The sequence below is a fragment of the Melanerpes formicivorus genome, unplaced genomic scaffold, assembly GCF_026170545.1.
Source record: "Melanerpes formicivorus ecotype bairdi unplaced genomic scaffold, bMelFor1.0.p_v2 SCAF_357, whole genome shotgun sequence".
NCBI lineage: Eukaryota > Metazoa > Chordata > Aves > Piciformes > Picidae > Melanerpes > Melanerpes formicivorus.
This window is the reverse complement of record NW_027142709.1, coordinates 165,226-191,604: the sequence shown is the minus strand read 5'-3', so window position 1 is coordinate 191,604 and position 26,379 is coordinate 165,226. Positions and strand designations below refer to the sequence as shown.

The following is a 26,379-nucleotide window of genomic DNA, read 5'->3' as shown; positions in this document are numbered from 1 at the left end:
GGCTCTCACCACCCTCATGGGGAACAACTTCTTCCTCACAGCCAATCTCAACCTACCCATTTCTAGTTTTGCTCCATTCCCCCTGTTCCTATCCCTCCCTGACACCCTCAAAAGTTCCTCCCTAGCTTTCTTGGAGCCCCCTGCAGATCCTGGAAGGCCATAATTAGGTCTTCTGGGAGCCTTCTCCTCTCCAGCCTGCACAACCCCAACTCCCTCAAGTCTGTCCTCACAGCAGAGCAGCTCCAGCCCTCTGCTCCTCCTCCTGGCCCTTCTCTGGACACCTTCCAGCACCTCCAGGTCCTCCTCTGCATCCCTTGCCCTTGGAAAGAAAGAGATGAAGGCCTTTACCTTGCCCACATACTGAGGTTCAGAGCCCATGTACTCCTCCAGCACGAAGAACTGATTCCAGACCCAGCCGCGTTTGACTCGCTGGGCAGACGACCTCCGCCCTGGCCCCGGGGTAGCATCTTCCCTTGGCTCTGCTTCTAGAGGCTGTGGTGGCTGTGGGTGCAGTGGTGTTAGGAGGCCTCCATCAAACAGGACCCAAAGCAGCAGGGAGAAGCAGTTCCTTGTGAGCATTGGCAAAGGCTTCCCCCCCCTAGGGCGAGCGAGGCACAACTCCAGCGCCTAGCACGGGGCAGGGGGATCCAGCTTGGAGGGGTCCTGTGGCCTCCACCACTTGGCTTCTGACTCTTTATTGTGGGTGTGCTGCTGCAGGCATGGATCCTCCTGCTGGTGGGAAGGGCTCTGCTGCATCCAAGTCCATCTACAGGGACCTGTTGAAAAAACAACCAAAGAGATTCACAGGGCAGCCTCACATTGCATCAGGTCACAGCACAACTCTCACAGGCACTTCAGGTTTGTAGGGACAGAGGGGAGGAATCACAGCTGGGAGAGGGAGTGGTCCTTGGATCAGCTGCTCCAGAACTCACACTCATAGGATCATAGTGTTGTCTTGGCTGGGAAAGACCTCCGAGGTCAGCAAATCCAACCAGCAGCCCAGCACTCCCACATCCTTCTCTCTCATGCAGGTAATGAACCATGGAATCAGAGAATTCTTTGGGTTGGAGAAGACCTCTGAGAGCATCCAGTCCAAACAGCAACCCAGCCCCACCATGGCCATCAAACCCTGGCCCCAAGTGCCATGGTCATGACCTCTGAGAGCATCCAGTCCAAACAGCAACCCAGCCCCACCATGGCCATCAAACCATGGCCCCAAGTGCCATGGTCATGACCTCTAAGCTCATCCAGTCCAACCACCAACCCAACCCCACCATGGCCATCAAACCATGGCCCCAAGTGCCATGGTCATGGCCTCTGAGAGCATCCAGTCCAACACCAACCCAACCCCACCATGGCCACCAAACCCTGGCCCCAGGTGCCATGGTCATGGCCTCTGAGCTCATCCAGTCCAAACACCAACCCAGCCCCACCATGGCCGTCAAACCATGGCCCCAAGTGCCATGGCCACAGGTTTCTGGACCCCCTCCAGGGATGGGAACTCCACCAGCACCTCCCTGGGCAGCCTGTTGAGTCAATGACTGTTTCCTGACACCCAACCTAAAGCTTTCCTTCCCCAGCCAGGGGTGCCAGCTGGATGTAAGCAGCAGAAAAAGAAATGGTGAGGAGCCTGCAGTGCTTCTAGAAGCCCCCAGAGCAGGTTGCCCTCAGTTGAACTGCTCCAGCCCTGCTCTTTGCTGGGGAGGCCTCCTGCACATTAAAGCTCTCCCAGCAGGGCTCTGCCTCCGGCCATCTCTGTCACTCGGGGAGCTTTTAAGACCTTAGACAGCAGCAAAAGTAATGCAAAGAGATGGAAGGGCTTCAAGGAAAGGAGGACAACCCCCTCTTGGCTGCAGGGTTAGCAGCCAAGTGCAGAACACAGGAGCACTTTAAGCTCTTCTCCCTTGGTCTCCTGGATTTGCTTCCCTGAGGCACTCAAGAGCAAGGCCAAACTTCCTGGCAAAGCTTCCCCAGTGCCAAAGCTTCTGCAATGGCAAAATTCCTGGCAAGGCTTCCCCAATGCCAAAGCTTCCTGGATAAGCTTCCCCAAAGCTTCCCCAATACCAAAGCTTCCTGAAGCTGGCCAGGGCTGTGGGCAACGTGCTGTGGTGGAGGATGTCCCTGCTGAGTGCAGAGGGGTTGGACTGGATGAGCTTTGGAGCTCCCTTCCAGCCCAGCCCACTCTGTGATTCCCTTCTCAATGGGAGATGCAGAGAGAAGAAATGGGAGGCTTAGAGGAGTTGCAGCACAGGGCTGCAACCTCAGATGCCCTCAGCTGACTGAATAGGACCCAGCCTGTGCCCAGGTGGCTGGGACAGCCAAGAGCATCCTGGCCTGGATCAGACTCAGTCTGACCTGCAGGGGAGCAAAGTGACTGTGACCCTGTGCTGGGCACTGGTGAGGCCACAGCTTGAGTGCTGCCTTCAGTTTGGGAGCCTTTGTCAAGAAGGACATCGAGAGGCTGGAGCAGGTCCAGAGAAGGGCAACCAAGCTGGGGAAGGGGCTGGAGAGCAGCACTGGGGGAGGAGCAGCTGAGGGAGCTGGGGGTGTTCAGGATTAGTTGTTGCTAATCAGTTTTCATCCTGACTTAGCCTGAAGCACCATGAGGCATTAATGAACCCACAAAGAGAGCTGTAGAGGTGAAACCTGGATGAATTTAGCCCCAAACAAGGCTTTTTTGGGACCCTGAGAGGAGATTTATTCAGCTCCTCAGCTTGGGAAAGTGAAGCCACCCAGCAGCAAGCAAGGACAATCAGTTAGAGCACAACAATTAAGGAATCACAGCATGGTTTGGGTTGGAAGGGACTCCAAAGCTCATCCAGTCCAACCCCCCTGCACCCAGCAGGGACATCCCCAACTGGATCAGGTTGCCCAGAGCCCTGTCCAGCCTCACCTTGGAGGGAAGGAGCCTCAACCACCTCCCTGGGCAACCTGCTCCAGTGCTCCACCACCCATTTTCTGCAGGCTCAGAGACTCAGGAACTGCAGAATGATGAATTAAGGCTCACTCCCAAGGGAAATTACTGAGCATAAATGACCCTCCTGCAAGAATTTGGATGCTGAACTGGTGTGCAGCAGCATTCATCAGGGCAGCCTGAGGACAGCAAAGCTGATGCATGACATTGCTGCTGCAAGAAGCCTTCACCAAGTCACCCTCAGCAAGCTTGGCTAAGATCATCCTCTCCAGATCTCCTCTGCAGCCTCTAGCATCCACCTGAGGCCTGAGGTAGAGAAACAAGCTCCAAATCATCCTGTTTAACCCCAGCAGGCAGCTCAGCCCCAACCAACCACTCTCAGCCTCCCCTGCAGTGCCATGGAGAGTTAAAGAGAGGGAAATCAGGGGCTGGGAGAAAGGCTCTTGGCCAGGGAAGGCAAAGGCTGCACAGGCAAGCCAAGCAAAACACAAAGGGCACTCACTGCCTCCCATCCCATTCTGAGCAGCTCAAGAAGGAGCTCAGGGAAGTGCTGGAGAGAGTCCAGCACAGAGCCACAGAGATGCTGCAGGCAGTGGAAGATCTTCCTCAGGAGGAGAGCCTGAGGGAGCTGAGGGCTCTGGAGCTTGGAGGGGAGGAGCCTGAGAGGTGAACTCCTTGCTGGGGCTAAAGCTGTGCAGGGGCAGTGCCCAGAGGCTGGAGCCAGGCTCTGCTGGGGGCTGCCCAATGCCAGCCCAAGGGGCAGTGGTGGAAGCTGAGCCAGAGGAAGTGCCATGGAAACAGGAGGGAGGATTTCTTCCTTGTGAGGGTGCCAGAGGCCTGGAGCAGGCTGCCCAGGGCGGTTGTGGAGTCTCCCTCTCTGGAGCTATTCCAACCCCACCTGGATGCTTTCTTGTGTGAGCTGCCCTGGGTGCCCCTGCTCTGGCAGGGGGTTGGACTGGCTGAGCTCTGGAGGTGCCTTCCAGCCCCTAACATTCTGTGATGCTGTGATCCCAAAAGCAGGGCTCTGTCCTGCTGGGTTGAGAAGACAAATCACAGCGTGGTCAGGGTTGGAAAGGACCTCTGGAGATCCTCCAGTCCAAGCCCTCTGCCAAGGCTGGGTCACCTAGAGAAGGTCCCACAGGAGCACATCCAGGTTGGTTTGGAATGAGTCCAGAGATGGAGACTCCACCACCTCCCTGGGCAGCCTGCTGCAGGGCTCCGCCAGCCTTGAATTACAGCAGTTCCTTCTCATGCTCAGATGGAACTTATGGTGGTCAGGTTTGTGCCCCTTAGTCTGCCCCTGGGCATCGCTGAACACAGCCTGGTCCCATCCTCCTGGCACGCAGACTTGCAGTGTTGATCAGCACTGATCAGATCCCCCTTAGGCTGCCTCATTTCCAACCCAAACAGCCCCAATCCTCTCAGCCTTTCCTCAGCACAGAAATGTTCCATACCCCTCAGCACCTTTGTAGCCCTTTGCTGTCCCCTCCCCAGCAATTTCCTGTCCTTCTGGACCCGGGGAGCCCAGAGCTGGATGCCATCCTCCAGGTGAGGTCTCAGCAGGGCAGAGCAGAGGGGCAGGATTCCCTCCCTCCACCTTTAAGCACAGCTCCCCTCGTAGCACACTCAGGGGGGAGGTTGCCACCGAGCTGTGTTGCAGACCGGAACCTGTTTGATTTACTGCCTCGGGAGGCAATCAGCATATTTATGAAGTCCCCTCACAACGGAGCCTAATGATGTTTGGCATCTCTAAGCACCGCGATAATAAAAGCCTTTCACAGCTCCTCAGCCAGGCTGTAATAATTGCCTCCCCCAGCACGTAAACAAAGTGATTGCTCCAAGAGAGTTTGGTGACAGGACAAGGAGCAAATGAGGCATCCTGCCCAAACAAGTGCAGCTGTATGGTCCTCAGGGGGGAGAGAGAAGGGGAGGGGAAAAAAAGAGCAATCTAAAGATATTCTGGGTGAAAGCAATCAGCTGGGGCTCCAGGCAGCTCTGGGGGCACACGGGGGCAGCTTGAGCAGTATCAGCAAGGCTTAGAGGAGGTCATCTGGGATGGAAAGAGAAGCCACTGAGGCATCAAACTCTGGGGAAGTCACAGCATCAACATTCAACTTGGAGCAGAGCCTCAGGATCCCCAAGGCCAACCCAGAAACCCTGCTCTGCAAGGCTCAGCCCTAAACCACAGCCCCAAGCACCACAGCCAAACCACCTTCCAACACAGCCAGCCTTGGGCACTCCACTACCTCCCTGGGCAGCACATTCCTATCTCCTGGCCGTCCCTGCCTGCCTGGTGGGTGCTGAACCCATCAGCAGCCAAATTCTCCAGGAGGATGCCCTGGAACAAACCTCCCTGTAGGTTTTTCAGGCCAGGCTGGATGTAGCTCTGAGCAACCTGAACTGGTGTGAAACTGAATCTACTCAGTTCTAGTTTTGCTCCATTCCCCTGCTCCTATCCCTCCCTAACACCCTCAAAAGTCCCTCCCTATCTTTCTTGGAGCCCCCTGCAGAGCCTGGAAGGCCACAATTGAGGTCTCCTGGGAGCCTTCTCCTCTCCAGCCTGCACAACCCCAACTCCCTCAGGCTGTCCTCACAGCAGAGCAGCTCCAGCCCTCTGCTCCTCCTCCTGGCCCCTTCTCTGGACACCTTCCAGCCCCTCCAGATCCTTCCTGGCACAGAGGCTCCAGAACTGGACCCAGAGCTCCATGTGGGGACTGGATGTTAGGAAGAAGTTGTTGCCCATGAGGGTGGTGAGAGCCTGGCACAGGTTGCCCAGGGAGGTGGTGGAAGCCTCCTGCCTGGAGGTGTTTGCAGCCAGGCTGGCTGTGGCTGTGAGCAACCTGCTGTGGTGTGAGGTGTCCCTGCCCATGGCAGGGGGTTGGGACTGGCTGAGCCTTGAGCTCCCTGCCAACCCAACCCATTCTATGATCTTGAAGGTCCTCTCCAAGCCAAGCTATTCCTTGAAACCTATGAAAAGAAACAACTTCTATGACTCTATTAATACTTGGGGCTCTATTTTTTAGCTAATAAGCACAAATTTGTCTACTTGCTGCAGGGTGCAGAAGTGTGGCAGAGAGAGGGAATCAATAATGCCTCTTGTTTCAAGGCTGCACCAGCCCCTGCTGAAGCCTCACCTCAGCTGAACTCCCCCAGAGCAGCATCCTGGGCAGAGGATAATGGCAGAGCTGCAGTGCTATAGATCCCAGCCAATCAATCAGGGGTATTGGTGATTGATAAACAGCATGGCCCTGCTGGACTGAAAAAGGATAAACTTTTTAAGCCTCAAGGGACAAAGATTGACACTGAGCCAGCCCAAAGGCAACTCTTCTTCCAAAGTAAGTGAATTAACCTTACCAAAGGACACAGCTCCAGGAGGCACAGACCACAGAACTGTCAGGGCTGGAAGGGACCTCAAGGCTCAGCCAGTCCCAACCCCCTGCCATGGGCAGGGACACCTCACACTGCAGCAGGTTGCTCACAGCCACCTCCAGCCCTGGCTGCAAACACCTCCAGGCAGGAGGCTTCCACCACCTCCCTGGGCAACCTGTGCCAGGCTCTCACCACCCTCATGGGCAACAGCTTCTTCCTCACAGCCAATCTCAACCTACCCATTTCTAGTTTTGCTCCATTCCCCTGCTCCTATCCCTCCCTGACACACTCAAAAGTCCCTCCCCAGCTTTCTTGGAGCCCCCTGCAGATCCTGGAAGGCCACAATGAGGTCTCCTGGGAGCCTTCTCCTCTCCAGCCTGCACAACCCCCAACTCCCTCAGTCTGTCCTCACAGCAGAGCAGCTCCAGCCCTCTGCTCCTCCTCCTGGCCCTTCTCTGGACACCTTCCAGCACCTCCAGATCCTTCCTGGCACAGAGGCTCCAGAACTGGCCCCAGAGCTGCAGCTGTGGTCTCAGCAGAAATGTTGGCAAACTGGTATTACTTCTTTAATAGAGGAAGGAGGAGAGGAGAGGGAGAGGAGAGGGAGAGGAGAGGGAGAGGAGAGGGAGAGGAGAGGGAGAGGAGAGGGAGAGGAGAGGGAGAGGAGAGGGAGAGGAGAGGGAGAGGAGAGGGAGAGGAGAGGGAGAGGAGAGGGAGAGGAGAGGGAGAGGAGAGGGAGAGGAGAGGGAGAGGAGAGGGAGAGGGAGAGGGAGAGGAGAGGGAGAGAGGGAGAGGAGAGGGAGAGGAGAGGGAGAGGAGAGGGAGAGGAGAGGGAGAGGAGAGGGGAGAGGGAGGGAGAGGAGAGGGAGAGGAGAGGGAGAGGAGAGGGAGAGGAGAGGGAGAGGAGAGGGGAGAGGAGAGGGAGAGGAGAGGGGAGGAGAGGGAGAGGAGAGGAGAGAGGAGAGGGAGAGGAGAGGGAGAGGAGAGGGAGAGGAGAGGGAGAGGAGAGGGAGAGGAGAGGGAGAGGAGGAGGGAGAGGAGAGGGAGAGGAGAGGGAGAGGAGAGGGAGGAGGAGAGGGAGAGGAGAGGGAGAGGAGAGGAGAGGAGAGGGAGAGGAGAGGGAGAGGAGAGGGAGAGGAGAGGGAGAGGAGAGGAATTAACCAGTTTGGAAAAAGACCTCAGAGATCAAGTCCAACCTATCACCCAGCACCATCTGATCAACTCAAGCATGGCACCAAGTGCCTCACCCAGACTCCTCTTGAACACCTCCAGGGTTGGTGACTCCACCACCTCCCTGGGCAGCACATCCCAATAGCCAATACCTCTTTCTGAGAAGGACTTTTCCCTCATCTCCATCCTGAACCTCCCCTGGCACAGCTTGAGACTGTGTCCTCTTGTTCTGCTGCTGGCTGCCTGGGAGAAGAGCCCAACCCCCACCTGCCTACAACCATTATCATTTGTTATTATCATTATTATCATTGTTGCTATTTTAAATTGAATCTCAGAGCTGAGATCTCCCTCAGCCTCAGGGAGGTAGCAAAGCTTCCCCTCCTGGGTGCCTCATTGTATTCTGCAGAGCTTCAACAGTTCCTCTCTCAAGGTAAAAGAGAAATAAACCCAGAGAAATATATTTGTTGTTTTTGTTTGGTGTTTGTTGTTGTTTTCCAGAGCAGAGCCCAAGCCAAGTACTGCAAATTCTCCTCCAAAGCGCTGATTGATTTCTCTTTGTTTGTTTTGTTGTTGGTTTTGGTTTTGGTTTGGGGTTTTTTTCCCCCCCCTCCCCTCTAATAAATCAAGAGAAAAACCTTCAGGTCTGTAATTTTCTCCCCAAATCAAACCCTTCTCACTCATTCCTCTGATACAACCTCCCCATTAAAGCAGGACAAAGCTTTCAGAGCAATTCCATTTGCCTTTGGTCTTTAGGCTTGGATCTTTCAGGCAAAAAAATGATTGCCCTTTGTTTGTTTGGGTTTGGGGGCTGTTGTTTCCCTGTGTGCATTGGGAGCCAGCTGGGCACAATCAGCCAAAGCCAATATTGATCTTTAGGTGGCTGTTGAAGACAATCTGAGAGTTCTCTGGGATGGAAAAGGCCTCTGAGCTCATCCAGCCCAACACCAACCCAACCCCACCGTGGCCACCAAACCCTGGCCCCAAGTGCCATGGCCATGACCTCTAAGCTCATCCAGTCCAACACCAACCCAACCCCACCATGGCCACCAAACCCTGGCCCCAAGTGCCATGGCCATGACCTCTGAGCTCATCCAGTCTAACACCAACCCAACCCCACCATGGCCACCAAACCATGGCCCCAAGTGCCATGGCCATGACCTCTAAGCTCATCCAGTCCAACACCAACCCAACTGCTGCTTGCACTCCACTCCTCCTGCTTGCCACAGCAGAGCAGATTCCTTCTAGCAGACAGCATCAGCTCCAAGAAGACCTTCCCCCTGCTTCAGTCTCTCTCTGTCTCCTTGCATTGTGCCTGAGGTTAAAGCTTGGATCTGAAAACTCCACAGAATCATTTTCCTCCCTTTTTTTTTCCACCTCCCTTCCCTTTTTTTTCCTGTCTCACACAAAGATGCCTGAAAATCAGAGCACCAATTCCTACCTCCCAGGGCTCATCCATAAACATTTCACCCACTGAGCAGAGAAGAATCCCCTGCTCTCCCTAGCACTGTTGCCACCCTCAATCCTTTCATTCCACTCAGAGGAGCAGTGAAAGATAAGCTGGGTTTCGTTTTTCCCTTCCCCCACCCACCCCCAGGTGTCACCCAGGTTTGTCTTCATTCTGAGAGCCTCTCTGTGCCTCCTGGGATTCAGAAACCTTCCCTAGGGTCATTTAGCCAGGAAAAAGCAGCAGCTAGGCTGGATGCAAGCAGCCTGCCAGAGTTGACTTCTCCTCACTCACAGTTCCCTCTTCAACTTCCTATATAAAGACTCCATGGGAGGTCCTGCAGCTGGCTCAGGGCAACCCCAAGCCCAGATCCAGGTGCAGTTTCCATCCATTGCCTCTTGTCCTATCCCAGGGTACAGCTGAGCAGAGCCTGGCCCTATCCCTTCCTTCCTGACCCCCAGCCCTCAGCTATTGATAGACATTGATCAGATCCCTCTCAGCCTTCTTCTCTCCAGACTGAACACCCCCAGGGCTCTCAGCCTCTCCTCCCCAGGCAGTCTCCACTCCCTTCCTCATCCTTGTACCCTCCCCTGTACTCTCTCCAGCAGATCCCTGTCCCTCCTGAGCTGGGCAGCCCAGAGCTGGATGCAATATTCCAGGTGAGGTCTGAGCAGGGCAGAATAGAAGGGGAGGAGAACCTCCCTGGCTCTGCTGCCCACACTCCTCTGCATGCCCCCCCGGACCCCCTTGGCCTTCTTGGCCCCCAGGGCACATTGCTGTCCCATGCAGAGCTTGCTGCCCCCCAGGCACTTCATTATGGCCTCCTACAGCCTTGCTCTCTGTCTGAAGGCTTCACATTTCCCTGCAGACCCCACAAAACCTCCTGGCAGACCAAAGGCAACTTCTGCACCTTCCTCCCCGCGGCAGGGCAGAGCTGGGAACCATTAACAGCTCATTTAGCAGCCCTTCAGCCCCGCAGGTGGAGGCAGCCCAAGTCACATGGCTTTGGAAGGAAGAGCTGGAGATCAAAAATGACATTTCTCACTGTGAAGAAACCTTTCAGACTGGGAAGGGATGAAAAAAACCAACAGGAGAGAGGCTGCTGCACTCTGTGTCAATCAAGAGCCAAATTGTGCCATTCAGTGCTATTTTGGTGACATTTTTCTACCTCTCTCTGTTAAAGCAGGGGCTAAAGGAATGGTGCTGAATGAAAGAGAGCTCTCTCCATCTCCAAAAGCCTTTTCCCTGTTGCCCTGACTGAAGCAGCAGGAAGCTCAGCTGCTAATGAACAGCGCCAGCCTGAACTGCAGCTCCCCAAAGGATGGGGAGGAAAGAAGCAGGAGGCTCAAGGTGGGAGGGAGAAGACCTCTCCAAAATGGGGCTTGGGTGCTGAGATGGATGGGAAATGGTTGAAGGGGAGAAGCCAGAGAGCTGCGGCCAGCAGGATGGAGTCTAGGTGGAGACCTCGATGGCTGCTGAGCCTCCCTTGTGCTGCAGCCCCAACTCTCTCATCCTGCCCTCACAGGAGAGCTGCTCCAGCCCTCTGATCACCTCTGTGGCCACAGTCTGCTCCTTCCTGTGAGGGGAGTCCCTCAGGGGTCAGTCCTAGCACCAGTTCTGTTCAACCTATTCATCAACCTCCTGGCTGAGGGCACAGAGGGCACTGGCAGCAGGTTTGCTGATGGCACCAAGCTGTGAGGAGTGGCTCAGCACAGGGCAGAATTCAACCCTTAGTTCTTCTTCCTGGTGCAGGCCAAGATGCCTTCCAACATCATTCCCAGTGAGCCCCAGGGGGAAGACCTGCAGCTTGATCCTCTGCCCCTCAGTCCCTGCTGGCCTGGCTGGTGGCAGTGGGAGCAGCACTTCCCTGCTGCAATCTCCTTCCCTGCACTCAGGAGCCCATTCTGACCCCCCTCACCCCCCAAAAAAGTAAGCAGCTTGCACTTTCCTCCCCTCCTGTCATGGAAGATTCATTCTACATGGGAAATCGACCTTGAAAGGGAAGGGAGGTGGAGGGGTTGCAATAAATCCCACAGCCAAAGCCATTCCCCAGCCCAGCCCAAGACCTAAGCTGTGTCAGGATGATTTCTGAGTGCACTCTGCTGGAGCAGTGCCCCTGCCTCATCACTCCTCAGCTGCTGTCTTCACAAGGCAGGCAGCCCACCGGAATGGCTGAGTTGTTTAGGGAGAGCATCCCCATGCAGGTCACACTGTCCCTGGGAGGGGAGAAAAGGGAAGGAGAAGTCTGCAGGTGACACAGTAGGAGAGGAAGCTGACAGCCAAAGCACTCAGGCACACAGCTAAGGGCTGAGCACTGCACAGGGCTCCTTCTCTGCTTATACAATCAGGAGGGTTGGAAGGGAGCTCAAGGCTCAGCCAGCCCCAACCCCCTGCCATGGGCAGGGACACCTCACACCACAGCAGGTTGCTCACAGCCACATCCAGCCTGGCTGCAAACACCTCCAGGGATGAGGCTTCCACCACCTCCCTGGGCAGCCTGTGCCAGGCTCTCACCCCCCTCATGGGGAACATCTTCTTCCTCACAGCCAATCTCAATCTCCCCACTTCTAGTTCTGCTCCATCCCCCCTGCTCCTATCCCTCCCTGACACCCTCAAAAGTCCCTCCCCAGCTTTCTTGGAGCCCTCTTCAGATCCTGGAATGCCACAATTAGGTCTCCTGGGAGCCTTCTCCTCTCCAGATTGAACAGCCCTAGGCCTCTCAGCCTCTCCTCCCCAGGCAGTCTCCAGTCCCTTCGTCATCCTTTCAGCCCTCTCTTGGACTCTCTCCAGCAGATCCCTGTCCCTCCTGAGCTGGGCAGCCCAGAGCTGGATGCAATATTCCAGGTGAGGTCTGAGCAGGGCAGAGCAGAGGGGAAGGAGAACCTCCCTGGCTCTGCTGCCCACACTCCTCTGAATGCCCCCAGGACCCCCTTGGCCTTCTTGGCCCCCAGGGCACATTGCTGTCCCCTGCAGACCTTGCTGCCCCCCAGCACTCCCAGCCCCTTCTCCCCAGAGCTGCTCTCACAGCCCCAAACTCTCTGCTTTATTCCCAAACTAAAAACATCATCCAGACCAGAAGGAATCTGAGCCTTCCTCCAGCTGCACTTGGTCAGATGTGAATGAAGGAGGGGGGTGGGAAAGAGAGTTGAAAGCAATGCAAATGAAGTGCCAAAAGGGGCAGAGGATTCAGAAGTAGGTCAGGAGCTCCTGCAGCCCAGCTTAGGCTTGAAGGTTCACCTTTTGGGTTCCCTTTCTTTCCTTGCTGCCAATTGATTACCTTTCATTAAGGTTTACAGGCTGCCATTAAATGTTAATGAGGGCATAAATATTAAACACAGCCCTGGGAGCAGCAGGAAGGTCCTCACATCTCTGCAGGCCATGCTGGCAAGGAGTGCAACCAGGAAGAAAAAGTCAGAAGCGTTAAAAAGTCCTCTCCCTGTCTGGCCTTGGTAGTAACAACCTCAACAACAAGAGAATTAGAATAGCATCACAGAGCTGTGAGGGGTGGAAGGGACATCAAGGCTCAGCCAGCCCCACCCCCCCTGCCATGGGCAGGGACACCTCACACCACAGCAGGTTGCTCACAGCCACATCCAGCCTGGCTGCAAACACCTCCAGGCAGGAGGCTTCCACCACCTCCCTGGGCAACCTGTGCCAGGCTCTCACCAACCTCACGGGCAACAACTTCTTCCTCACAGCCAATCTTCATCTACCCATTGCTAGTTTTGCTCCATCCCCCCTGCTCCTATCACTCCCTGACACCCTCAAAAGTCCCTCCCCAGATTTCTTGGAGCCTGCAGATCCTGGAAGACCACAATGAGGTGTCCCTGGAGCCTTCTCCTCTCCAACCTGCACAACCCCAACTCCCTCAGTCTGTCCTCACAGCAGAGCAGCTCCAGCCCTCTGCTCCTCCTCCTGGCCCTTCTCTGGACACCTTCCAGCTCCTCCAGATCCTTCCTGGCAAGAGAGGCTCCAGAACTGGCCCCAGAGCTGCAGCTGTGGTCTCAGCAGAGTGGATCAGAGGGGCAGAATCCCCTCCCTGGCCCTGCTGGCCACACTTCTCTTGCTGCAGCCCAGGCTCTGCTTGGCTCTCTGGGCTGCAAGTGCTCCCTGCTGACTCCTGCTGAGCTTCTCCTCCCCCAGCACCCCCAGGTCCTTTTCTTCAGGGCTGCTCTCCAGCCAGTCCCTGCCCAGCCTTTATCAGTGCCTGGCATTGCCCTGAGCCAGCTGCAGGACCTTGCCCTTGGTCTTGTTGAACCTCCTGAGGTTGTCCTGGGCTCAGCTCTGCAGCCTGTCCAGGTCCCTCTGGATGGATCCCTTCCCTCCAGCCTGTGTCTGCTGCACCACACAGCTTGGTGTCATCAGCAAACCTGCTGAGGCTGCACTCAGTGCCTCTGTCCATGGTACCAAGAAAGATGTTGACTAAGCCTCGTCCCAGGACTGACCCCTGAGGGACTCCACTCATATAGTTTTGGGTCTCTCACTCCCAGAAGGACATTGAGGAGCTGCAGCAGTACTAGAAAAGGGCAACCAAGCTGAGGAAGGGTCTGAAGCACAGGGCTGGGGAGGAGCAGCTGAGGGAGCTGGGGGTGTTCAGTGTGGAGAAGAGGAGGTTGAGGGAGACCTCCTTGCTCTCTGCAGCTCTCTGAGAGGAGGCTGCAGTGAGCTGGGGTTGGGCTCTGGTCCCTAGTCTCAGGTGATAGGAGTGGAAATGGCCTGGGGTTGTGCCAGGGGAGGCTGAGGTTGGAGTGGAGCAAAAGATTCTTTGGATCAAGAGTGGTCAGGGATTGGCAGAGGCTGCCCAGGGAGGTGGTGGAGTCCCCATGGCTGGAGGGGTTCAAGCAACTTGTGGCCATGGTACTGGGGGCCATGGTTTGGTGGCCATGGTAGGGTTGGGTTGCTGCCTGGACTCTAAGATCTTAGAGCTCTCTTCCAGCCAAAAGAATTATCTGATCCTTGTGTCTGCCTGTAGTGACCCTGCAGCCACCCACAGAGGTGGCAGAGCCTGAACAGCTTATGATGTCCTCAAGGAAAGGCAAAGAATCATAGAACCACAGGAATGTTGGGGTTGGAAGGGACCTCAGGGATCATCCAGTTCCAACCCTTTGCAGCAGGGACAGGAAAGCCACCTGCAAATCTCTCCTCTGCAGCTCCCTGCATTGTTGGAAGGACTTCCTGGACTTCAGCTTCCACTAGGTGACAGGAGCCAGCTAGAGCCTCCCCATGTGCCAGAAGCTTTCCACTGACCCCCAAGTCTGCTAAGTCCTTGAGCTGGCTCCAGCTTGGCTTTGCAGAGCTTTGTTCCCTTCACAGCTGGGGAGCTGACACTTCCCATCACTCCACCACCCAGCAACAGATGCCTCTGACTTGGGCACAGATGCTGAGCAACCACCCAACCCTAACATTAGCCTTGTGTTCTGCACTAATTGGGCCAACACAGCTGTAATTAGGGGTTGAATAATTAAGAGAGCTAACATGATTGCCTCCACAATCGATCCTGAGGCCCTGCCATTGCATTCCCTTTTTGGATCATCCCCTGGCATAGCTCTCAGTGGTTTGGCTCCTGCAAATGCATCAGACCTCTAAGAATAAAAGTATAGAAACAGAATGAAAATGTATAAGGAGTGAAAAGACAGAAGCAGAATAAAAGCATCTGAGCAGAACGGAACCATGGGGGTGCTGGGGGAGGAGAAGCTCAGCAGGAGCCAGCAGTGAGCACTGGCAGCCCAGAGAGCCAAGCAGAGCCTGGGCTGCAGCAAGAGAAGTGTGGCCAGCAGGGCCAGGGAGGGGATTCTGCCCCTCTGATCCACTCTGCTGAGACCACAGCTGCAGCTCTGGGGCCAGTTCTGGAGCCTCTGTGCCAGGAAGGCTCTGGAGGAGCTGGAAGGTGTCCAGAGAAGGGCCAGGAGGAGGAGCAGAGGGCTGGAGCTGCTCTGCTGTGAGGACAGACTGAGGGAGTTGGGGTTGTGCAGGTTGGAGAGGAGAAGGCTCCAGGGAGACCTCATTGTGGCCTTCCAGGCTCTGCAGGGGGCTCCAAGAAAGCTGGGGAGGGATGTTTTAGGATGTCAGGAGGGATAGGAGCAGGGGGGATGGAGCAAAACTAGAAGTGGTTAGATTGAGATTGGTTGTGAGGAAGAAGTTGTTGCCCATGAGGTTGGTGAGAACCTGGCACAGGTTGCCCAAGGAGGTGGTGGAAGCCTCCTGCCTGGAGATAGCCAAGGTGAGGCTGGCCAGCCAGGGTGTCTGGATTGATAGTCTGGGTTAAGGGATTGGTGGAGGGCAGAGGGCTGGAGGCTGCGCTGCTTGCGGAGGACGGGAGCAGTAAATGTCTTTCCCCTAAGAATGGCAGACAGTAATTACAGCCTCGTCTCCTTCCCCTGCCTCGGGGGGATCTGAGCTGCTGCTGTCTCAGGGGCAGGCTGAGCTGCTGCCACTACCTGCTGCCGCTTAACGCTTCCTAGTCTCCTGCCAAGCTGTTTGTGAAGCGCTTCTCCCTTCCCCTGCCCCTGTTTGGTTTTGCTTTCCCCTAGAAAGATGTCGCTGGCATGCCCTGCACAGCAGGGTTGGAAAGCTGAGCAAACAACGTGGCTCAAACCCCTGCGGGGGACCAGCAAATATTTGCGGTGGCTCTGACTGCAGCGAATCCCAGCCCTGGCCCCGGGAAGGGGCTGCACTTCAGCACAGCTGCAGGTAACCGAGTTGGCTGTTTTGCCTTGCCCCCTTTTGGCCTTTTTTGTAACACGAAATTGATATTTCATGAACATATCCTCTGAAGGTTTTTTCCTTTGTCTTTCCCTTTAGCTTTCAATTTTTTCCCCTTTATCTTTAATTTTTTTTCCCTTTATCTTTCATTTTTTCCCCCTTATCTTTTTTTTTTTCTTCCTTTATCTTTCTTTTTTTCTTTCCTTTTATCTTCCATTTTTTCCCTTTATCTTCCATTTTTTGTACCCTTTATCTTTCAATTATTTTTCCTTTTATCTTCCATTTTTTCCCTTTCATCTTCCATTTTCCCCCTTTATCTTTCATTTTTTCCCTTTGCCTTTCAACTATTTTTCCTTTCTCTTTCAAATTTTTTTGTTCCATTCTTTCATTTTTTTCCCTATATCTTTCTTTTTTTCTCTCCTTTATCTTCCATTTTTTCTCTTTTATCTTCCATTTTTTTCCCTTTTATCTTCTATTTTTCTCCCTTTGTCTTTCAATTATTTTCCCTTTTATCTTCCAATTTTTCCATTTTATCTTCCAATTTTTCCCTTTTATCTTCCAATTCTTTTCCCATTTTATCTTCCATTTTTTCCTCTTTTATCTTCCAATTTTTTCCCTTTTATCTTCCAAATTTTTCCCTTTTATCTTCCATTTTTTCTCTCTTTATCTTCCAGTTTTTCTCCCTTTATCTTTCAATTATTTTCCCTTTTATCTTTCAATTATTTTCCCTTTTATCTTCCATTTTTTCCCTTTTATCTTCCATTTTTTCTCCCTTTATCTTCTGTTTTTCTCCCTTTATCTTTCAATTATTTTCCTTTTTATCTTCCATTTTTTCCCTTTTATCTTCCATTTTTTCTCCCTTTGTCTTCTGTTTTTCTCCCTTTATCTTCTGTTTTTCTCCCTTTATCTTTCAATTCTTTTCCCTTTTGTCTTCCATTTTTCCCTTTATCTTCAATTTTTTCTCCCTTTATCTTTCAATTATTTTCCCTTTTATCTTCCATTTCCCCCCTTTATCTTCCATTTCCCCCCTTTATCTTCCATTTTTTCCCCTTTATCTTCCACTTTTCTCCCTTTATCTTCCACTTTTCTCCCTTTTATCTTCCATTTTTCTCCTTTTATCTTCCAATTTTTTCCCCCCTCATCCAGGCTCTTCTTGAACACCTCCAGGGATGGGGACTCCACCACCTCCCTGGGCAGCACATCCCAGTGGCCAATCTCTCTTGCTGGGAAGAAAGAATGCCACAGAGGTCTGAAGGAGCTATTCCTCAATGCTATTTGGATGTAAAAGAGGAGAAGGGAAGCAGCCCAGCAGAAAGTAGGGAACCACCTCAAATAGCTGCTGCAGCTGTGGCAACCAGGATCATCAGGGCAGATCTGGAAAGAAGAAGGGTAGGGAAGAAAGACACCACCCAGAGGTGCAATGCTCAGCACTTGTATGCTGTAAAAGATAAGGTGGGGCAGGGCCTGACTTCTGCTTCCTTAATTAATCATTTCAGTGACATATTGAGGTGTTGAAGGCCAGCTTGGATGAGGCCTTGAGCAACCTGGACTGGCAGGAGGTGTCTCTGCCCATGGCAGGGGAGTTGGAGCTGGGTGATCTCTAAGGTCCCTTCCAAGCCAAACCATTCAATGAATCTATGACTAAATCAGCCACAGCTGCATTCTGTGAGCAGATTTAATGTACTGGACACGGCCATTAATGAGGTCAGTGAGTAGATGTGGGCAGGAAAAGGATATGAAACCTGATCTAAATTTGGAAACAGAAAAACTACTCATCCAAGTCATTTCATCTGCTGTGGAGGCTGCTCTGAAACGTGTTGTGCTCTCAAAGCTGAAGGCCACCACAATCTCTGCTTAAATCACAGAATGTTAGGGGCTGAAAGGGACCTCTAAAGCTTATCCAGTCCATGACCCCTCTGCCAGAGCAGGAGCACCTAGAGCAGGTCACACAAGAACACAAACAGGTGGGTTTGGAATAGAGTCATAGAGCCATAGAGTCAATAAGGTTGGAAAAGACCTCAGAGATCATCAAGTCCAACCTATTACCTAATACCTAACACCTCCTGACAACTAAACCATGGCTTCAAGTATCACAGTATCATAGTATTAGTCAGGGTTGGAAGGGAAGTAGAAGTGCCACATCCAATCCCTTTTTGACCACCTCCATGGATGGGGACTCCACCACCTCCCTGGGCAGCACATCCCAATGGCCAAGCTCTCTTGCTGGGAAGAACTTTCTCCTCACCTTCAGCCTGAACCTCCCCTGGCACAGCTTGAGACTGTGTCCTCTTGTTCTGCTGCTGGCTGCCTGGGAGAAGAGACCAACCCCTTCCTGGCTACAACCTCCCTTCAGGCAGTTGGAGAGAGCAAGAAGGTCTCCCCTGAGCCTCCTCTTCTCCAGGCTAAGCAACCCCAGCTCCCTCAGCCTCTCCTCACAGGGCTGGGCTCCAGACCCCTCCCCAGCTTTGTTGCCCTTCTCTGGACACCTTCCAGCAGCTCAACATCTTTCCTAACCTGAGGAGCCCAGAACTGGACACAGGACTCCAGGTGTGGCCTGAGCAGTGCTGAGCACAGGGCAGAATGACCTCCCTGCTCCTGCTGGCCACACTGTTCCTAATGCAGGCCAGGATGCCCTTGGCCCTCTTGGCCACCTGGGCACACTGCAGGCTCATGCTCAGCTGCTGTCCACCAGCACCCCCATGTCCCTCCCTGCCTGGCTGCTCTCAGCCACTCTGACCCCGGCCTATAGCACTGCCTGGGGTTGGAGTGGCCAAAATGCAGAACCCAGCACAGGCCTTTGAAGCCTTTTGGGTCCCTACTTGCAAAGGGCTGCTCCTTATGCAGGGGGGAAGTTTTAGCATCATGTACTTGTTCTGGTTTTGGCTTTCTAGCTGCTGTGTTGGAAAGGAAATTAAGGCACCCAAAGGCCCCCAAAGCAGCTAAAGGCCCCCTAAGGCAGCTAAAGGCCCCCTAAGGCCCCCAAAGGCAGCTAAAGGCCCCCAAAGGCCCCCAAAGCAACCAAAGGCCCCCAAAGCAACCAAAGGCCCCCACAGCAACCAAAGGCACCCAAAGGCCCCCAAAGCAACCAAAGGCCCCCAAAGCAACCAAAGGCCCCCAAAGCAACTAAGGACAACTAAATACTCTAAGAACAAATATATACAGTAAGGACAAGTAAATGCACTAAAATCCAGTAAATATGCTAAGACCAAACAGATGCCCCAAGGACAGCTAAGGTGCCCCAAGGACAGACAAATGCACTAAGAACAAACAAATGCACTAAGATCAAATAAAGGCTCTAAAAAGAAGGAAATGAACTAAACCCAAACAAACACAGTGAGAAACCAACCAACCAAACAAATCAATATACTGAGCCCAAATAAATGCCCCAGGAACAAACAAATGCACTAAATGCAGACAAACATCCTCAGACCAACCAAATATCCTCAGACCAACCAAATGCTCTGAGGCCAAACAATTGCCCTAAGAATTAATCATTGCACTTAGCACAAAGAATTGTGCTGAGCACAGACAATTGTGCTAAGTAGATTTATTGAGCACTAATAAGTATTGAGCACTAATAAATGTTAAGCACTAGTAAGTTCATTAAGCACTAGTATTAAGCCCTAATAAGTGTACTAAGCCCTAATAAGTATTAAGCATTAACAAGTCTATTAAGCACAGATGAATATTAAGCACTAACAAGAGTATTAAGCACAAGCCTTAAGCACAAGCCTTAAGCAGGACTAAGAGCCTTAAGCACTAATAAGAGACTTAAGCACCAATATTAAGCACAAGTAAATATTGAGCACTAATAAGTGCATTAAGCACAAGCAACAATATTAAGCACAAACAAATCAATCAATCACCGGGGGGGTGGGGGTGGGGAAAGAATAAGTGTAGCTTACCCTTTCCTCCTCCCTTCTCACCCCCCCTGGCACCTTTCTAATGTTTCATTTCGATTTTGGGGGGGGAGAGGGGGGATGGGAGGTGAAGGCATGCTTCAGAGAGCCACCGGCTGGAAAACAACTGCAGCCGTTCAGGGGCTGCTTCCCACCCAAAGCCCTCCGGAGGGGAGCTGCAGGCTGGGCCACACAATCAACATTCAGGTTGAAAAAGACACCCCCCCCCCCACCCCCAGGGCATCACCGAGTCCAACCCAGAACCCTACTCCTCCTAAATCACAGCCCCGAGCACCACATCCAAACCACCTTGGAACACAGCCAGGGCTTGGGGACTCCACAACCTCCCTGGGCAGCACATTCCAAGCCCTGAGCGCTCTTTCACCAACCCTTTCCTGACCCCCACCCCCGGGCGTGGGTTCCCTTGCTGCAGCGTTCACTCAGTCTGAACTTCCAATGCAGAAATCCAGCGGGATGCAAAACAGGCAGCTCAAAGCAGCCGCTTACCTTGCCGGGAATCCTTCCTCTGCTCGAAGCTGGAGTTGTGATCGACCCAAACCTCAGCTGCTGGAGTTTATCAATCCAAACCACACCGATTTCGGGGGGATGTGAATCGAAGTTTCAACTCAGCACCCTCCGGGGAGCTGCATCCTGCTCTTGCCTTTTTTGGGGGGTTGGGTGATGTTGAACTCTTCAGCGGCTAAAGGAGAGAGAAAGAAAGAGAAGCTGAAATCCTCACAGGCTGCTGGGGAGTGAAGAAGCAACCGAGGCGATGCTCCTTAACGGGAGCTCCTCAGCCGGCGCGCCGGGGGTCTGGAAGATGCTCTAAGTGCCTGTGATAGGCTCCTGTCACGTCCCCTGAGCCGGGAGATGATCATTGACCTGATTAGCTCTGAGCACTCCCTACACGCAGAGAAAGCACTGAGAGGATTGGTGGGTGGCAGGGGGATTGGTGGGGGAAAAAAAAGGCGAAGGCACCGGGGGCCGCTTGGGAATCTTCATCCTTCCAGCCTAATGGATGCGCCGCAGCCTGAGGCTGCGCTTCGGGAGGAGGTTACGGGCGGCGGGCGGCAGCCCAGGACCTTAACCAAATCTGCTGTTCGCATGCTTGCTGCTCAAGCGGAGTAATTAAGAGGCTTGGCCGGCCGAGAGGGTCTGGAAGCTGAGAGCTAAAGTGACTTCCACGCCTTGGCGTCTCTGACCCCGCAGACAACAGCAGCTAAAGGGGAGGAGAAGCGGCGGCAGGGCTGGGTGGGTTCCTGTGGTGCCCCCAGATGGCAATCAATCACCGCGGGGAGAAGAGACGAGAAAGAAGGAACGCGAATGAATGGGAAAAGACGCATCCCCGAAGAGGCTGGAATCGCTTAAACAAGCGGAGGAGGCGATGCAAATCCAAAGAGAGGGAAAGAATTGGGAAGGAGCAGAGGAAAGGCTCTCTCGGGCGGAGGGAGCAAAGCGCAGCAGTGTGAAGGCTCTTTGGCGCTGGCAGAGAGAGAGAGAGAGAGAGGGGGAAACAAGGAAGGCATTTAAAGGACCTCCTTTGCTCTGCACTTAGAGTGATGCAAATGTCCCTGCTGGAGGTGACGGCGGGAGGGATGGGAATGGAGAGAGACAAATACGGGAATGAAAGATACGGGAAAGGGGGGGGGGGGGGGGGGAGGGTGGGGGGCGAGGGGGAAAGAGGGAAATAAGGGAAGAAAAATGGGAATGGGAAAATAGATGTGAGAATGGGGGGAAAAAAGGGTGAAATAGATAAAAATGGAAAATATGGAAAGGATGGAAAAGGGAAAGGAAGGAAAAAATATAGAACAAAAATGAGAATGGAAAAAATAGGGGAAGGGAAAATATGGAAAAGGGGAAAAGTGGAAAAAAAAAGGTGAATGGAAAATATGGGAATGGAAGATATGGGAATGGGGGGAAAGAAAAAATATGGAACAAAAATGGGAATGAAAAATGTGGGAATGGAAAATACGGGAAAGGGAAAATAGTATCATAGTATCATAGTATCAGTCAGGGTTGGAAGGGACCACAAGGATCATCCAGTTCCAACCCCCTTGCCATGGGCAGAGACACCCCACACTAGATCAGCCTGGCCACAGCCTCATCCAGCCTGGGCTTAAACACCTCCAGGGACGATGCCCCAACCACCTCCCTGGACAACCCATTCCAGGGCTTCACCACTCTCATGGGGAAGAACTTCCTCCTCACCTCCAGCCTGAATCTCCCCACCTCCAGCTTCATTCCATTCCCCCTAGCCCTATCACTACCTGAGATCCTGAGCAGTCCCTCCCCAGCCCTCCTGTAGCCCCCTTCAGATACTGGAAGGCCACAATGAGGTCACCTGGGAGCCTTCTCTTCTCCAGCCTGCACAACCTCAACTCCTTCAGTCTGTCCTCACAGCAGAGCAGCTCCAGACCTCTGCTCATCCTCCTGGCCCTTCTCTGGACACCTTCCAGCACCTCCAGATCCCTCTTGTAATAGGGGCTCCAGAACTGGACACAGTACTCCAGGTGGGGTCTCCCCAGAGCTGAGCAGAGGGGGAGAATCACCTCCCTTGCCCTGCTGGCCACACTTCTCCTGATGCAGCCCAGGCTCTGATTGGCTTTGTGGGCTGCAAGTGCTCACTGAGAGCTCCTGTTGAGCTCCTCCCCCAGCACCCCCAAGTCTCTCTCCTCAGGGCTGCTTTCCAGCCAGTCCCTACCCAGCCTGGATTTGTGCCTGGGGTTGCCTCGACCCAGCTGCAGGACCCTGCCCTTGGTCTTGTTGAACCTCCTGAGGTTGGCTTGTGCCCACCTCTCCAGCCTGTCATATGGAAAAGAGGAAGAAGGAAAAATGTGGAAGAAAAATGGAAATGGAAAAAAATGTGGGAATGGAAAATGTGGAAAAGGGGGAAAAAGGAAAAATGATGGGAACAAAAAAAAAAAAGGAATGCAAAAATACAGAAATGGAAAATATGGAAAAGGGGGGGAAAGGAAAAATGTGGGGGAAAAAGTGGGAATGAAAAACATGAGAATGGCAAAATGGAAATGGGGAAAAAACCGAAAAATACAAAAGTGGAACAAAAATGGAAATGGAAAAAAAGTGGAAATGAAAAAAAACAAAGATGGAGAAGTGGAACAAAAAAAAAAGGAAATGAAAAAATGGAAATAAAAAAAAAAAGCAATGGGAAATAAAAGGAAAAATACAAAAGGGGAAGACAAACAAAAATGGGGAAAAATGGAAATGGAAAAAATAGACATGGGGAAAAAAAGGAAAAACACAAAAGTGGAATAAAAATAGAAATGGGGGAAAAAATAAGTGGAAATAATAATAGAAAAGGAAGGATACAGAAGTGGAACAAAAATGGGAATGGAAGAAATGCTGGAAATGGAAAAAAGGAAAAATACAGAAGGGGAACAAAAGTGTGGAAAAAGAAAATAAATGTCCTTTAACAGGGAACCAGGAGTGCCCTGGGGCTGCCTTTTTACCTGGGGGTGCAGAACTCCTTTAACAGGGAACCAGGAGTGCCCTGGGGCTGCCTTTTTACCTGGGGGTGCAGAACTCCTTTAACAGGGAACCAGGAGTGCCCTGGGGCTGCCTTTTTACCTGGGGGTGCAGAACTCCTTTAACAGGGGACCAGGAGTGCCCTGGGGCTGCCTTTTCACTGGGGGGTAAAAAACTCCTTTAACTGGGATCCAAGGAGTGCCTTGGGGCTGCCTTTTGACTGTGGGCTACAAGAAAGCCAGGAGTGCCCTGCAAATGGCAGCAGAGGAGCAGTGAGGAGACAGAAGGACCCAGGGCCATCCTCTCTGTGGCCCAGCTCCTCTTGCTGAGGGGCAGGGAGCAGTGTGAACCGTGGGACAGCTCCTCCTGCCTCCACTTCACAAGGAAGGACTTCCCAGTAAAAGCTCTGCTCACTCCCTTCTTTTTTTCCTCCCCCTCTCCTCACTCACTTCAGCACTGCAGGGGGAAGGGGAAGAGTGCAGCAAGCAGAGCTGCAATCCACTGCTGGCAAGCACATCAATATCTCAGAGCCATCCATTAGCCTTTCCCTTTTCCTGCCTCTCTGAATGAGGAGGGGTTGCTTGTCCCCCCTTTGGAGGGGACACAAAACCACCTGAACTTCCATTTCATCTTGAGCTCCTCCCTGGCATTTTTATGGCTGAGGGATGTTCTGCTGCTTCCTCTCAGCCTGCTGCCATCAATCTGAGAGGCTTTAAGGGCCACAGTTTGGGTGTCATAAAGCATCATATCTCTCCATTTGTCAGGGGAACCACAAGGGGGGAAGGGGTTTATAACACAGAGAGAAAATCAGATCTTAGGAGCTAACAACATCTCTGCCTGGGAGTTTATTGTTGCTGGAATTGCTGCTGGGAGAGCTCTGCAAAAGAAAACCACACCACAATCCAGCCACAGAGAGAAAGAGGAAGCCACCCAAACCTTCCAGCAACCCTAACTTGCTTTGAGACAGCCAGTGCCTGTGGAGGGGTTGGGGAGCAGGTTGGACTTGGTGATCTAGAGAGGGCTTTACCAACCTCAAGGATTTGTAATGCTTTGTTAAGTCCAGGCTTGACTTCTGCTAGGGGATTCCAGTTCTTAACCCTAGGATGTTCACAGGCTCACAGGAGGTTAGGGGTTGGAAGAGACCTCTGGAGAGCTTCCAGTCCAAGGTCCCTGCCAGAGCAGGAGCAGAGAACCCAGCACAGGGCACACAGAACACATCCAGACAGGGCTGCAAAGGCTCCAGACAAGGAGACTCCACAACCTCTCTGGGCAGCCTGCTCCAGGCCTCTGGCAGCCTCCCAGGGCAGAAGTTCCTCCTCCTGCTGAGCTGCAACTTCCTGGGCTGCACTTTCCATCCATTGCCTCTTGTCCTATCCCAGGGTGCAGCTGAGCAGAGCCTGGCCCTGGCCCTTCCTTCCTGACCCCCAGCCCTCAGCTCTTGATAGCCATTGATCAGATCCCTCTCAGCCTTCTCCTCTGCAGGCTGAACATCCCCAGGGCTCTCAGCCTTTCCTCCCCAGGCAGTCTCCAGTTCTGCACCAGGAGGCTGCTGGAGCCCTGCAGCAGGTTGCCCAGGGAGGTGGTTGAGGCTCCATCCCTGGAGATATTGAAGGTGAGGCTGGACAGGTCTCTGATCTGGTTGGAGATGTCCCTGCTGAGTGCAGGGGGGGTTGGATTGGATGACCTTTGGAGGTCCCTTCCAACCAGACCATTCTGGGATTCATTTGGTTTCTTTCTTCTTAATTCTCATTTTTAATCTCCTGTAATGCTCCCCCCCTTTAAAGTTCCTGCAATGCAATTCCTCCCTAGGCAGAGCAAAACATCCTGTCTCTAAACTTCAGCTGCTCTCTTTCCACTTCCCCATCCCTTAGTGATGTTTCTTCCAAAACATTCTTCCTACCACAAGCACTCAGTGAATCACAGAATGCTTTGGGTTGGAAAAAGCCTCTGAGAGCAGCCAGTCCAACCACAGCATCAACCAGACTGGAAAAGACCTCAGAGATCATCAAGTCCAACCTATGGCCTAATACCTAACACCTCCTGACAGCTAAACCATGGCTCTAAGTGCCACATCCAATCCCCTCTTGAACACCTCCAGGGATGGGGACTCCACAACCTCCCTGGGCAGCACATCCCAGTGGCCAATTCCTCTTGCTGGGAAGAACTTTCTCCTCACCTCCAGCCTAAACCTCCCCTGGTGCAGCTTGAGTCTGTGTCCTCTTGAACCAAATCCCCCCATGGCCATCAAACCATGGCCCCAAGTGCCATGGCCACACCATTCTGGAACACCTCCTAAAGGGATGAGGCCTCCACCACTCCCCAGGACAGCCTGCACAGTGTTCTGCCACTCTTGTACTAAAGAACTTCTTCCTACTGTCCACTCTCAGTCTACCCTTCTCTGAGGTGCCCCTGGAGCCTTCTCCTCTGCAGGCTGCACAGCCCCAGCTCCCTCAGCCTGTGCTCCCAGCAGAGCTGCTCCAGCCCTGGCAGCAGCCTTGTGGCCTCCTCTGGGCTCTCTGCAGCAGCTCTGTGTCCTGCTGCTGCTGGGGACAGCAGAGCTGGAGGCAGGATTGGAGGTGAGCTCTGAGCAGAGCAGAGCCCAGGGGCAGGATGCCCTCTCTGCCCACCCTGCTCTGGCTGCAGCCCAGCACACAGCTACCTGAGGGCTGCAGGAGGCACTGCTGGCTCCTGGGGAGCTGCTCAGCACCCAGCACCACTAAGTCTCCTTCTTGCAGGGCTGCCCTCCACCCAGCCTGGCTTGGTGCCTGGGACTGGCTTGCCCCAGCTGCAGGAACTTGCCCTGGGACTGGTTGAACCTCCTGCAGCTGGCACTGCACCATCCTGCCACACAGCTCCAAGAAAAATACATTTTTCAGCCTCCTAATTAAATCATCCCTGGACAGGAAGTATCAGGAGGTGATCATTTGGGGCCATTAGCCTCTCTTTCCCCCTTTTTTCCTGAGCATGGAGGAATGAAGGATGGCTCAATTACAGCACCAGCAGGAAATTAGCTCTCTTGTGGAGGGGGTGGTGGAGCAGACAGCCCTGGAATCACAATGGCAAGTTGAGCCTGCAGGATATTACCTTACAGTGTTGATTCTCAGCTCCATCTGCACCTGTAATGAGCAGCATGCCTGGTGAATGGTGCCACTGCCAGCTGGCAGCCAGGCACCAGTGGGGTCCCCCTAGGGATCAGTGCTGGGCCCCAGCCTGGTCAATATCTTTATTGATGATCTGGAGGAGGGGATGGAGTCCATCAGCAGTAAGTTTGCAGATGACAGCAAGCTGGGGGCAGGAGTTGATCTGTTAGAGGGTAGAAGAACTCTGCAGAGGGACCTTGCCAGGCTGGGCAGATGGACAGAGGCCAAGGGCAGGAGATTGAACACAGCCAAGTGCCA

General features: G+C 53.2%; 1 protein-coding gene across 1 annotated transcript in view; it reads right to left on the bottom strand.

Moving 5' to 3' along the window:
- LOC137459430 (cadherin-12-like) overlaps window positions 1-26,379 on the bottom strand; it is a gene marked incomplete at its 3' end in the record, with an annotated part of 136,494 nt that overhangs the window by 8,303 nt on the left and 101,812 nt on the right. The window contains exons 2-3 of the mRNA XM_068170373.1: window positions 20,006-20,198; window positions 349-776 (exon numbers count right to left, since the gene is read on the bottom strand). Of these exons, the coding sequence (XP_068026474.1) occupies window positions 349-579 (231 nt within the window). The remainder of the gene's footprint in view (window positions 1-348; window positions 777-20,005; window positions 20,199-26,379) is intronic.